Below are 14,943 nucleotides of genomic sequence, written 5' to 3' on the forward strand. Positions count from 1 at the left end.
AAATCCCTGTTGGCATGCTGTTCTCATTCTAATTATATCTGAATCTAATGACTCCTGAATGAAATATCTAGTTAAAAGTCGCTGAGATCAAATGGTTCTAGTTGGCTCAAATTTCTTGTGTAAAATGCTTAATAATTAAAATAAAGTCTTTCAAAGAGGAAAAAGAATCTTGCTAGCAAAATTTTCAAACTGAATGTCTGTAAAGTAGACGGGAACTTTTGTATCTACACCCATCAAAAACAAAAGCAAAAAAGGAAGGGGAACAAAGGGAAGAAAAACCCTCAAAGCTTGATCCAGAGAGTAGGCTGAAGCTGCTCTCCAGGGAAATTCGCTTTCTGGAAACAACCCAAGTCTATGGGGCGGCCCTGGGGGGCAGGAGATCCAGACAGTCTAGCAGGTTCTTTTCTATTGTTCTCCAGAAGGAGGGGCTGCTGAGGCTCAGAGGCAGATGGTAGAGCCCAGGGTGGGAGCAAGTGGAGAGAGTCCTGGGACCACTTCCTGGCCCTTCCTCTCAAAGATCAGGGCAGCTCCCATGTCCGGTAGGATGCCCAGCAGTAGCCCTAGGATGATGCTCTCCCTGTCTCCTTCTCTCCCATATCCAAGTGGTACCCACTCTTCCAGGCTTGTCTCCAAAGCAGCCCCCCTCTTGAGGCCTTGGTCCTCCTATCTGAGGGCAGCATCCTCTTCTGAACTCTGCAGCGTGCCCTCCCTTCCTTCCCTACTTGAAAGGTTTGGCAGAGGCAAGTCTGTCACATAGAGGTCCATGGGGGCTTGGCTAGGGGTGGGGGGACATAGAGAATGGGCATGGAGATTGCAAATGATCCCAGTGAAACAAAGAACAGAAGTCTAAGTATACCAAAGGGGACAGGGAAGAGAGGCTGGGAATCACTGGCAGAGACTGACCACAGGAATGACAACCAAGAAGATGGTGGGGGTGGTTCTAGGGTCTGCACAGAAACACCACATGTGGGAAGGAGGTTTGAACTCCTTTTACCAGCCTCCCCATCACAAACACACCCCTGCAGGTGGCCCTTTGGCCAGGCCCCAGGAAAAGGGTAGCTTTAGTTCTGAGCACAGATCAGGCCTGCCTGCCATCCCTGCAACAGGAAGAAACTGACACCTGGGGAAGGAGAGAAGCAGAGAAAGAGAAGGAGCAGAGGAGAGAAGGCCCAGTTGAACTCTGCTGCATCATCCATCACAGCCAGTGAGATGGTGCCAGGCAGAGACCTGCTTCCCCTCTGGGTCTGGGATAGTGGTCTCTTGAATGTCTTCTCCAGACTCTCTGCCCCTTCTCCCCAACTCAGCAGGGCCCCTCGGGGCAGGTGCTGTGCCTGACCCTAGCCAAGTACCCCCTGCTCCCAGCCCTGCCCAGAACAGCCACTGTCACTACATTGATCCACTCCTCTCTTTTTCTTTTCTTTAAAGACTTATTTATTTATTTGAGTGAGTGAGTGAGTTATTTATTTGAGAATGAGGGATGGAGGGAAAGGGAGAGAGAATCCTCAAGCAGGCTCCCTGCTGAGCATGGAGGCCAATGCAGGGCTTGGTCCCATGGCCCTGAGATCATGACCTGGTCCAAAATCAAGAGTCGGGTGCTCAATCAACTGAGCCACCCAGGTGCCCTCTTGTGCTTTTCTAACAAGGCAGTTCATTGGCCAGCTGGAGCTGGGTCCAGCCAAGAAAAGGCGATCCTGCTTGCAATGTGCTCACAAAATGTGGCTCCGGGAGGACAGTTTCAACAAAACCAGCACCCTCTCTTCTGACCTTTGCAAGGGCACCCTCCAGTCTGACCCAGGGGGTCTCTGTCAGTACACCTTCCCTAGCTTTCCAGGCAATTCCCCTGGGAGCTGAGTCAGCTGGAGTGACCAGGCTGTGCATCTTTCTGCCCCGGGGAGATGTCACAGGGCTGGTGGGCTAGGAAGAACAGCCTCAGTGGGATCATCAAGAATGGGGCCACCAGGGCTCTGAGTTGCTGGAGATGCCCCATCTTTCTACTTTCAAAGGCTGAGCCCCTGACTATGGTCCCCATCTCAGGAGTATTGTGTCTATTATGAGCCTACTGTGTGCCTACATGTTCAGCCCTTCCAGCTTGCTTTTTAGGCTGGTATCATAAGCTCAGTTTTCCAGATGTGGAAGGAAACTGAGACTCAGGAGTAGGTAAATACGCTTTAGTAGGTATCAAAAGGTAGATCAGGGTTTTGAGCTCAAATCTGTCTGACTCCCAGGCTTTCTGTCTTCCCAGTTAGATACCAAGATACATAGACCTCTTTCCTATTCTTGAAGGGTAAATCTGGCTTCCTCTCCTTCCTTAGCCCAGAGGAAGAGCCTAGAGACTCAAATGGACAGTGTCAAGCATAAGGCAGATGGAGGAGGGGAGAGATTCTGGCTCCTGAGTCTTCCGAGTGGGCTTTTATTCACTGATTTTCTTCACAATGGAGAGGCTGACGGGGTACTGGGCTGGCGATCGCTTGTACTTGTTACAGCATGATTCTAATACCCTACAGGGACACAGAACCCAGGGTCTTAAACAACAGAGTTTTGAAACCCCAGCTCTGTCGGTGCTCAGTCCTAGCCATCAGAAAAAGTCCAGAGGCCTCATGAGGAACTTTAGTAATGGTAAGAATATTTTCCTAGAATTTGAGGGGAAGGAATGGGGCTCTGTGAAGGACACAGCCAACTGACCTGGTCAGAGCAAAGACCCACCATCCCCAAGAAGGATCAGTGAGAGATATCTGGCCCCTGAACTGAGTCCAGCGAACTAGAGACACAGGTATGTATTGTAACAGGGGTTCACTTGGTGATGCGTAAATGGTGGTGATTTGGCTCTGCATGTGCGTGTGCATGCACGTGTGTGTAGTGTAAGAGAACACCAAATACACTATGGATTGTAACTCTCAGTTCAAACCCAGCTTTTGTGCATGGACAATCACAAAATAATTTTTTTTTTAATAGCAATTAACTTTAGAGAGAGAACATCTAAAACACTTAGGAATCTCTTGACACGTCAGATGTTCAGGATTTGGCGCTCACCATAGGAACAGCCATTTCCTGTTCCAAGCACAGACTTCCGGGTTCTCAGTGGCCAGTCACGCACAGGGAAGCCGGAAGCCGGAAGCGGCTGGCCTGGGCCGATGTCCGCCTTGCGCGGGGTCTGCTGCTCTCGCCACGTGCCTCTACTTCTGTGCACTCCTCCTACCCCTTCTTTCCCTGTGCCAGTGCAAGGCTGCAAATTGGTTATATCCTGCCACAGTTTTGGGTTTGAATTGGCCTTTGTTTTATAAGATAATGGTCTGAGGAGTTGGCGCTTTTTTATCCCCCTAATGTCCTTGCCTAGCAAAATGAAAAATGATCAACCCTCTATTTCCCTAATTGTTTGGAAATTTTGATGTCCACAAAATCCAAACAACTGGAACCCCTAATGAAAACTCTCCTGCTTGTATCCCATGGCGGGGGTTGGGTAGCGAGAAGAGTGGGGAAACCGAGTCAGGAACATCCCATGCCCACCCATCCTGAATCAGTAGGAAGTAGTGGATTTTTTTTTTCCCTCTCTCAAAGCTGCCTCTGTTTTCTCAATAGGTGAAGGGATGCCCAGTTATTTACATTCATCTTTTCTAACAGGAGCTGCAGTCTTTCTATGACTTGGCACAGAACTCAAGAAAACATCCTAAAATCTTAATGCATGGCGATATAAAGCTCCCTCATAAACCAGCAGCATCACATTTTCACAGGAATCTAGGGATCCATAAAGGAGAGGGGCAGGCGAGAGCGTGGGTTCTTTGCACACACGTCCTGAGCCTCCAAGTTTGTTTATCCATAATTGCTATGCAAGTATAAATTAGAACAACAAATGCATCCTGCCTGGAAATGGTGACACCAACCCTGTAAATAATTATAATTTAATCTTATAGCAAAGGGTTCTGAATGACTCCCCTAACGATTTCCTCTGCTTAATTCCTTCCCCACTGAGTGACTTAATAGGAAAAGGAATAGTCTTTCAGATTTGTTTCACTCCAGAAGTTTGGACAACGTGTGGATTCACACCTGGGGAGGGGGCAGAAGCTGTGGGAGATCATTTGGCCCATGGATAAACAAGTGAGTCGAAGAGGCCTTGGGACTGGAAGAGACGGAACTGGCAGGCCTATTCATCTTGGCATCTGTTTACAGAAGTGAAAACTTTTGAGAACGGCCTCATAAGAGATCTGATGAGTAAACCCTGGTCAGTTTGATGAGGGAATGCCGCACAGCTGGGACAGCCCTTCGCAAATGTAAGGTGCATGACGTGTTGTTCTGTCATGGCTTACGGAGATGGCCTTTCATGTCCGACTACCCTGGGGTTGAATCCTGGCTCTGCTCCTTACTAGCTGTGTGGCTTCAAGCAAGGGACACAACCTCTCTGGACCTCATTTTCCTCATCTGGAAAAGGAGGAAAAGGATGTTCCCTTCTCCACAGAGTTTCTATAAGGAAGACATGAAATTATAGCCCAAAGAGCTTAGAACCAGCCTGAGACATATTGATAACAAATGCTCAATAAATTAGGCTATTACTGCACCGCTTGTGTTTTGGAGGCCTCTGCAATGATACAGGGAATATTTCCATTATATAACGCTAAGTTAAAAATATATAACCACAGATAGATTTTAAGATCTTAATTCTATAATATTAAAACATATATAAATAGCCAGCTAGCTTGATTCAAACAAAGCAAAAAGGCCAAAGGGAAATACATCAAACTCTTAATATTTCTTTTTTTTTTTTTTTAAAGATTTTATTTATTTGACAGATAGAGATCACAAGTAGGCATAGAAGCAGGCAGAGAGAGAGGAGGAAGCAGGTCCCTGCTGAGCAGAGAGCCCAATGCGGGGCTCCGTCCCAGGACCCTGAGATCATGACCTGAGCCAGAGGCAGAGGCTTTAACCCACTGAGCCACCCAGGCGCCCCAAACTCTTAATATTTCTTATTCATTTCTCCATACCTTTTGATGTTTTCTATACAAAGCAGATGTATTCTATTTACAGTGACAAAAATTGGTATTTTAACAAAAAGAGGCAGGAAGCCAGAGGGCCTCGGGCTGGCAGGGCACTGGGGTCCCAGTCCGGAAGAGGGGCGCCCAGGCTTTCATCCCCACTCCTAGCACATGTGTCCAGCTGCTGCCCCAGACCATTGACAGAACAGCAACCTGCCTATAGTGGTCAGTCTTTGACTCACATGTGTTTCCCTCAACTCCCCATCCAGGGGAGTGAATGATCTGGCCAAGTTCACTCAACAAGCTTATGGCACCAAGGTCTTTGGACTCTTGGGTCAGATCGACTTCCACTGTGCCAGGACATTTGAGTTCTCCAGGCTACACCGGCCCCCAGATCTCCTAGCCCACATTTGGGAGGAGTCAGTTCCAATTCTGTTCCCTGGAAATAGTCACACTTGGCTCCTGCTGTGGGTTTGTCTGGTTTTCTCACCCTCCAAGGACCCTTTCTTCCACAGCTGTTGTTTCTATCCTGTGACGTGACATCTGGTCTGAAAGAGGAGTTCAGTAAATGTGCCCCTGCCTCCTGTTTGCTTTCTCTCCTCCTCTTCCTCCCCACTAATACTGAATGCCACATCTCCTTCCCAGGCACTGTCCTTCCCTGACTCTCAGAGTCCTTGGGGACACCTTCTCTGTGCTTCCCCTATGCTGCAATGAAGCTTGCAAGACAGCCCCCATCTTATGGGAAGCAAGTCTTGACACCTTTCTGTGGGCACCTGATGGGCTGATACCATCCTCTTTGCCCTCCTCCCGATAACACAGCCACGAGGAGACGATGAGAGAACATTCTAAGCCCCACGCCACTACTCAAGGCTTATCACCCAAACCAGAAGCTAGACACTTCCCATCAGAAACCTTGCCCAGGAGAGGGCCCTAGGGACTAACCACCTAACAATTCTGTTCCCTTTGTCGGACACTATGACTACACCCTCCACAAAGGCAACTGTACTTCAAACACGTACACTGAGTCTCTGGCCTGAGAAAGAAAACATTTTTACTTTCAGGGCAAGTCACTCTGCCAAGGCCCATCATCTTCAGCAAGAGTACACATCAAATCAGATCCCAAAATCACTGTAAAAATGGACCCAGCTCTGAAAACACGCAGGGAGTTTTCATCACGATGAGAACCAGACTCATCAACTGTGGGTCCAGGATGTGGCAAAGGGACCTTGGAGTGCAGGCCCTGCCTTGGAGGAGACTGTGCCTCCGGATGGAGACTGGGAGGGGCTACTGCACTTACCACAGGGAGGAGCCTTCAGTGCCTGTGACTTCCAGAAAGTCGTAACCGTCCTCTAGCTGGAAGTCAATAAAGACCAGGGCGATGGTGTCTCCCAGCTCGGCCAGGATGGTCCACGTGCAGTCAGCGTTGTTGTGGTACTCCGACGGGAAGTGGGGGGTGGAGATGATGCCACTCTGGCCCCGCAGGGTTCCCCCGCAAGCATCGTCCGCTGTGGGCACACAGAGAAGAGGCTCAGGTGAGCTGCTCTAGTTCCCAGGCCCTGTTCTGAGAATCTCAGATCTGACTATTCTCCTTGAACGGATGAGGAAATTGAGGCACGGGGAAGTTATGTCACCTACCTAAGGTGACACAGCCCCTGAACTGTGACTGAACTCTGACATTCAGGACACCTTCAGGGTACCACACATATTGTTCTGCTGTGAGCAGGGAAGGACTTAGCTGTCACCTTTACTGCCATGGTCACCACTGTGGGGAATAGGATATTTCTTCCCACCTGAACTTAGGAAGCCTCCAATGTGGGAAACAAGACAAAAACTCAACACAGCTCCCTGGGGTGACACTCTGGCCAGACCACTGAGATCCTCCCTCCTGCCCTTGTTTTTGGGCCAGCTCTGTTCTCACGCCATGCACAGCCAGCCTTCTGCCCTGTGCTCACACTGTGGCCCCCTCTACCCAGGATGCCTTCTCTCCAGGGCAGCCCTTCTCCTGCTTTTAGGCCTGACTCCAATGCCACCTCCTGGGAGAGAGCCTCATGCCCGTAAGCGTTTGGTGGCTGCTCTCTCCTCTGGGCTCCCGCTGCAACGTGTCTGATGGTAGACATGTACGTGGCCCTGTCCAAGTGACCCATTCATCTGTCTGTCTGCCATGCAGGTTCTGAGCTCTGCTGGGAATCCCCAAGGGCAGGGACTGTGTTTCCCTCCTCCCACCACACAACCTGGCGGTCACACTGCTCCAGCCAAACCCCAGCTGAGACTTGATATTTAGAAAAAATTATCCGGGGAGCATGCTCTGACATAGACTAGTTAATAAGAGGTCTGGCTTCTGGATCATCGGAGGCTGCCGTCTTAATCCTTTTCCTGCGGCTCACTAGCTGGCTGGTGTCTAAGCTGTTGTCCTAGAACCTGTACCTAAGCAAGCGAGCGCAGTACACTTAGCATGTGTTGCTAGAGGCAGGATTATGTGGTGAAAGATGGAGAAATGCAGAAGCTGGCTCCCTATGTGTGCCAGAGGCCACCTGGTAACAATAACAAAAGCTCATATTTCTGGAGCACTTACACTATACCAGGAACCATTCTAATGATGCTACATCTTTCACGTAGTCCTTACTTTGACCCTGTGAAGTAATATGCCCATTTTGTAGGTGAGGAAACTAAGGCACACAGAGAGTCAGGCATTTGCTGCAGGTGACACAGCTCATAGTGACTGAAGGAGCTGGAATTCTAAGCCTGATTCCAGGAGCTGTGCCCTTAACCAATGCACTCTTCCATTTCCCAGGAGTATAGTTCATACTTGGAGGACATGGATAAAGCAGCAAATTACTTTGCTTGGGTGACTCAGTTTGGGAAAGGTTAACAGAGGAGATGCCCTTAGAGCTAGGTTTTGAAGGGTGAATAGGAGTTCTCTAGATAGAGAAGAAAGGGTATGGCATTTAAGAAAACAGGGAAACGAGTGTCTTAAGCACAGAAGCACAAAGGCAACAAGGCATGCCTAAGATAAGGGGCTCTCAATAGCTTATCACAGAGCGAACTAAGAGGAATGGTGGGTGATGGTACCGGCAATGGAGAAGGATCCGTGTGACAGAGAACACTGGGCCAAGAAGATTTGGAAGCAGTGGATTGTATTGGCAAGAAAATGGATTTGGGGGTCAGGAGGGCCTAGATTTGAATTCAGCCTCCACCATTTCCTAGCCATGTGACCCTAATTGGGAGATTATTTCTGGCAGCTTCATTTGGCTTCTCTGTATGATGGTTTGCTGGGATAGCTGGATGGGATCGTTAATGGTGCAGTGCCTAGCATTAGCCAGTGGTTGGCCCATGTAGACACCCAGCAGGTACTAAGTTCGACTTTTCCTTCCACTTCATCTTGGGAATCAAGCGTAGTGAAAAAATATCATTGAATTTGCATTTTAGAAAGATCACTGGAGCCATGGCACAGAGGAGGTCTGAGTGAGGGGAGTGGGCATGATGTTTTTGGTAGGACGTAGTCACCAAAGTCCAGGGGAGGCCAGATGAGATTGGAGCTGAAGTCATGGGGACTGCAGGAAGAGCACTGATTTCAGAGAGATTTTAGAAGCAGAATCTACAGGCTTTGGCAGTTGGGAGGGATGAGCTCCAGGTTTGGGGCATGAGAATCTGGATGAATGAAAGGTACTGCCTATAGCAAGAACCCAGGAGGGATGTGCCTTGTGGGGAAGGCAAGCAGGAGTTCAGTTTTGGATCCAAGGACTGAGTGTGCATGAGGGATGTCCTGGTGCAGAGACAGAGTTGACAGCTGGATATACAGAAGAAGTGTGGGGTGGAGGTCAAAGTGAGTTCATTTGGAGGTCCTGAACTATCCTCATTAATGTCATTCTACAGGGTCAAGGTCTAGTTCAAGAGAATGAGCCCATTTATAAATGCCAACTCTTAGCACGAAGAGGTTGTTCTACTCATCAAAGCCTCAATGAGGGGCAGTGGCAGTGGGAGAAAGAGAAGAAACAGAAGGATTCAGGAGCCAGGCAGGGGAGAAGTGAGAAGACACGGTCTCCACCTGGGAGTGGCCAGCGAAGGAGAGGAGGAGGGAAAGAGGAGGTGGATGTTTCTAACAGGGCAGCATTATGACGCTGTCTGGGTAAATGGGAGCCCCAGAAGAGAAGAAGCTCAGCAGGACAGTGATGGCCCTCGGCACTCCCATGCTGAGTCTGAGCTGCTGAGTAAACCGGTGGCAGTGCCCACAGAGACCATGAGCCCAGGGGGCCTCCGAGGCTGGGAGTCAGTGGGACAAAGAGAAACTGTGTCTGCACAGCAGTAAAGAAGGCCCGGGAAGAGCAACATTTAATGACCTGCAGGCAGAAGCAAAGACACCTGAAAGGAAGACCGGTCAGGGTCAGAGGGGGACTCCGAGTGGGGGGCTGGTGTGAGGAAGCAGTGTGAGGAGCATCAGCTGGCCATGGCCATGCCAGAGGGGAGCAGGTCAGGGGGGAAGACGGTGACTCTGCGGCCTCCATGTGATTCTGGTCTTAGAAACCCAACCAGATATCTTACGCTGTTCACTACCTCAACCCAACCAAGACCACCATCGCGCTCTCCTCCTACTGAACCTGACCTTCCGGCATTTCCTTCCCAGAGAGTGTCCGTGCTACCTACCTTATGCCAGATGGCTAGGGCCATCAGTGACCTCTCCCACATGCCACACCCAGCTGGAGACCAAATCCCGTTCCTCCCTGTAAGTAGCTCTTGACTGGGTTCCCCATCTGCCCTGCACCTGCTCCATGTGAAGCCATGTGATCATCCAAGTCCACAGCCATGAGGCATCCCTCTTGGTCTCCAAACACCCCTCCTGCTCCAGCCCATTATTCTTTACATGGAAGCCTGAGCCATCCTGGAAACACAGACCTAAGGATGCCCCTCGTCTCTGTAAGAACCTTTAGTAACTCCCAGTCACTCATGATATAGTATACCATTCTATGGCTTATAAAGGTGTACAGGGCCTTGCTTCATACCAGTATTTCCCGACTACCTCCCACTGCCACTCTGGCCTCCTCCCAGCTCTTCCAATGTACCAAGCATCTCCCTGCTCCAGGACCTGGAAAGTGATACTTACTCTTTCCAGAACCTTCTTCCCCACCTCTTGGGGACTGGATGGCCCCTCCTCAGCCTCTAGGTCCCAGTCTAAGTGTCACTTCCTCAAGGATCTTCCCAGATACAGAAAACCCTTCCCCCCATCTTATGCTTTCAGATGGCACACACTTTCCCATAATGAATCATTTTCCCAAATTCATTGATGGGTTATGTCATTTTTTTAATGTCTAGACTGTACACTCCACGAGGGCTGTGTCTGTGGGCAGCAAGGCTGGGCAGATGGTTGCTGGCTCACTGTGGCAGGGTGGTGTGCAGCCCCTCACCGCCCTGGCTCAGAGCCTTATGCCATGAGGCTGGGACTTTAGGAAGTTTGTCCTTGATGTGAGTTGTAAGTTTCACTCAGGTGAGTTGTAAGTTTCACTCAGAAGAAATGTCTTTTAGAACAACACACCTTTGCCTCTGGACCCAGAATTTCAGTAGCAAGACTCTCTTCTGGGAAGGAGAAAGGACTGTTGACATCCAGCAAGGGGTTTAATGGAGCTCAGTGGAATCTCAGGGCTACTCAGCTCTGAGGAAATGAATATGCCCCCAGCACTTATCACTTCTGGCATTTGGTAGACTCTCAGTAAATAGCTGTTGAACAATGAAATGAAACAGGATGCTCAGAGAGGTTAAGCAACTTCCCTAAGGTCACACAGTTGGGTGGCCAGTTAGGATTCCAGCTGAGTCTCTCTGGCACCAGGACTGTGGCCTCTGTCAAGATACCACACACCCGGGGGAGGAGTCAAGATGGCGGAGAAGTAGCAAGCTGAGACTGCTTCAGCTAGCCGGAGATCAGCTAGATAGCTTATCTAAAGATTGCAAACACCTGAAAATCCATCGGCAGATCGAAGAGAAGAAGAACAGCAATTCTGGAAACAGAAAAACAACCACTTTCTGAAAGGTAGGACCGGCGGAGAAGTGAATCCAAAGCGACGGGAAGATAGACCCCGGGGGGAGGGGCCGGCTCCCGGCAAGCGGCGGAGCAACCGCGCACAAAATCAGGACTTTTAAAAGTCTGTTCCGCGGAGGGACATCGCTCCAGAGGCTAAACCGGAGCGAAGCCCACGCGGGGTCAGCGTGGCCTCAGGTCCCGCAGGGTCACAGAAGGATCGGGGGTGTCTGAGTGTCGCAGAGCCTGCGGGTATTGGAACGGGAAAGCCGGCTACAGAGACAGAGCCGACAGTAAGCTCGCAGCTCCGTGTTACCTTGAACCGGTCGCAGGCTCGGTGAGCTCGGAGCGCGGCCGGAGGTCAGGCAGACGGGAGTAACTGGGCGCTGTTCTCTGAGGGCGCACTGAGGAGTGGGGCCCTGGGCTCTCGGCTCCTCCGGGCCGGAGACCAGGAGGCCGCCATTTGTATTCCCGTCCTCTGGAACTCTACGGAAAGCGCTCAGGGAACAAAAGCTCCTGAAAGCAAACCCGAGCGGATTACTCACCCCGGCCCCGGGTAAGGGCGGTGTAATTCCGCCTGGGGCAAAGACACTTGAAAATCACTACAACAGGCCCCTCCCCCAGAAGATCAACAAGAAATCCAGCCTAGACCAAGCTCACCTACCAAGGAGTGCGGTTTCAATACCAAGGAGAGCAGCAGAATTCCAGAGGAGGAGAAAGCCAAGCACGGAACTCATGGCTTTTTTCCTGTGATTTTTTTTAGTCTTGCAGTTAATTTAATTTTTTCTTTTTCATTTTTTTTTTTTTTCTCGCCTTCGGGTAAAATTTTTTTTTTTTTTTTTAACTGTTACCTTTTTCTTTTTTAACGATTTTTTACTAGTTTATCTAATATATATATATTTTTTTTTACATTTTTCTTAGGTGTTTTCTTTTTTAAAAAAAAAATTCTTTTCTTTTTTTTTTTTTTTTTTTTTTTTTCTTTCTTCCTTTTTGAACCTCTTTTTTTTTTTTTTTTTTTTTTTTTTTTATAAAGATTTTATTTATTTATTAATTTGACAGAGAGAAATCACAAGTAGATGGAGAGGCAGCCAGAGAGAGAGAGAGGGAAGCAGGCTCTCTGCTGAGCAGAGAGCCCGATGCGGGACTCGATCCCAGGACTCTGAGATCATGACCTGAGCCGAAGGCAGCGGCTTAACCCACTGAGCCACCCAGGCGCCCTTTGAACCTCTTTTTATCCCCTTTCTCCCCACTCACGATTTTGGATCTCTTCTAATTTGGCTAAAGCATATTTTCCTGGGGTTGTTGCCACCCTTTTAGTATTTTACTTGCCCCTTCATTTACTCTTATCTGGACAAAATGACAAGACGTAAAAATTCACCACAAAAAAAAGAACAAGAGGCAGTACCGAAGGCTAGGGACCTAATCAATACAGACATCGGTAATATGTCAGATCTAGAGTTCAGAATGACAATTCTCAAGGTTCTAGCCGGGCTCGAAAAAGGCATGGAAGATATTAGAGAAACCCTCTCGAGAGATATAAAAGCCCTTTCTGGAGAAATAAAAGAACTAAAATCTAACCAAGTTGAAATCAAAAAAGCTATTAATGAGGTGCAATCAAAAATGGAGGCTCTCACTGCTAGGATAAATGAGGCAGAAGAAAGAATTAGTGATATAGAAGACCAAATGACAGAGAATAAAGAAGCTGATCAAAAGAGGGACAAACAGCTACTGGACCACGAGGGGAGAATTCGAGAAATAAGTGACACCATAAGACGAAACAACATTAGAATAATTGGGATTCCAGAAGAAGAAGAAAGTGAGAGGGGAGCAGAAGGTATACTGGAGAGAATTATTGGGGAGAATTTCCCCAATATGGCAAAGGGAACAAGCATCAAAATTCAGGAGGTTCAGAGAATGCCCCTCAAAATAAATAAGAATAGGCCCACACCCCGTCACATAATAGTAAAATTTACAAGTCTCAATGACAAAGAGAAAATCCTGAAAGCAGCCCGGGAAAAGAAGTCTGTAACATACAATGGTAAAAATATTAGATTGGCAGCTGACTTATCCACAGAGACCTGGCAGGCCAGAAAGAGCTGGCATGATATTTTCAGAGCACTAAACGAGAAAAACATGCAGCCAAGAATACTATATCCAGCTAGGCTATCATTGAAAATAGAAGGAGAGATTAAAAGCTTCCAGGACAAACAACAACTGAAAGAATTTGCAAATACCAAACCAGCTCTACAGGAAATATTGAAAGGGGTCCTCTAAGCAAAGAGAGAGCCTACAAGTGGTAGATCAGAAAGGAACAGAGACCATATACAGTAACAGTCACCTTACAGGCAATACAATGGCACTAAATTCATATCTCTCAATAGTTACCCTGAATGTGAATGGGCTAAATGCCCCTGTCAAAAGACACAGGGTATCAGAATGGATAAAAAAACAAAACCCATCTATATGTTGCCTCCAAGAAACACATTTTAAGCCCGAAGACACCTCCAGATTTAAAGTGAGGGGGTGGAAAAGAATTTACCATGCTAATGGACATCAGAAGAAAGCAGGAGTGGCAATCCTTATATCAGATCAATTAGATTTTAAGCCAAAGACTGTAATAAGAGATGAGGAAGGACACTATATCATACTCAAAGGGTCTGTCCAACAAGAAGATTTAACAATTTTAAATATCTATGCCCCCAACGTGGGAGCAGCCAACTATATAAACCAATTAATAACAAAATCAAAGAAACACATAAACAACAATACAATAATAGTAGGGGACTTTAATATTCCCCTCACTGAAATGGACAGGTCATCCAAGCAAAAGATCAGCAAGGAAATAAAGGCCTTAAATGACACACTGGACCAGATGGACATCACAGATATATTCAGAATATTTCATCCCAAAGCAACAGAATACACATTCTTCTCTAGTGCACATGGTACATTCTCCAGAATAGATCACATCCTCGGTCCTAAATCAGGACTCAACCGGTATCAAAAGATTGGGATCATTCCCTGCATATTTTCAGACCACAATGCTCTAAAGCTAGAACTCAACCACAAAAGGAAGTTTGGAAAGAACCCAAATACATGGAGACTAAAGAGTATCCTTCTAAAGAATGAATGGGTCAACCGGGAAATTAAAGAAGAATTGAAAAAAATCATGGAAACAAATGATAATGAAAATACAACGGTTCAAAATCTGTGGGACACAACAAAGGCAGTCCTGAGAGGAAAATATATAGCGGTACAAGCCTTTCTCAAGAAACAAGAAAGGTCTCAGGTACACAACCTAACCCTACACCTAAAGGAGCTGGAGAAGGAACAAGAAAGAAACCCTAAGCCCAGCAGGAGAAGAGAAATCATAAAGATCAGAGCAGAAATCAATGAAATAGAAACCAAAAAAACAATAGAACAAATCAACGAAACTAGGAGCTGGTTCTTTGAAAGAATTAATAAAATTGATAAACCCCTGGCCCGACTTATCAAAAAGAAAAGAGAAAGGACCCAAATAAATAAAATCATGAATGAAAGAGGAGAGATCACAACTAACACCAAGGAAATACAAACTATTATAAGAACATACTATGAGCAACTCTACGGCAATAAATTTGACAATCTGGAAGAAATGGATGCATTCCTAGAAACATATAAACTACCACAACTGAACCATGAAGAAATAGAAAGCCTGAACAGACCCATAACCAGTAAGGAGATTGAAACAGTCATTAAAAATCTCCAAACAAACAAAAGCCCAGGGCCAGACGGCTTCCCGGGGGAATTCTACCAAACATTTAAAGAAGAACTAATTCCTATTCTCCTGAAACTGTTCCAAAAAATAGAAATGGAAGGAAAACTTCCAAACTCATTTTATGAGGCCAGCATCACCTTGATCCCAAAACCAGACAAGGATCCCACCAAAAAAGAGAGCTATAGACCGATATCCTTGATGAACACAGATGCGAA

At 47.4% G+C, this 14,943-nt stretch overlaps 1 protein-coding gene across 1 annotated transcript in view; it reads right to left on the reverse strand.

Moving 5' to 3' along the window:
- The window catches only part of CSMD2 (CUB and Sushi multiple domains 2), a 616,179-nt gene that overhangs the window by 390,928 nt on the left and 210,308 nt on the right, over positions 1-14,943 (reverse strand). Inside the window, exon 5 of the mRNA XM_059136925.1 lies at positions 6,262-6,469. Coding sequence (XP_058992908.1) covers positions 6,262-6,469 — 208 coding nt within the window. The remainder of the gene's footprint in view (positions 1-6,261; positions 6,470-14,943) is intronic.

The sequence above is a fragment of the Mustela lutreola genome, chromosome 10 (genome assembly GCF_030435805.1).
Source record: "Mustela lutreola isolate mMusLut2 chromosome 10, mMusLut2.pri, whole genome shotgun sequence".
NCBI classification, from domain to species: domain Eukaryota; kingdom Metazoa; phylum Chordata; class Mammalia; order Carnivora; family Mustelidae; genus Mustela; species Mustela lutreola.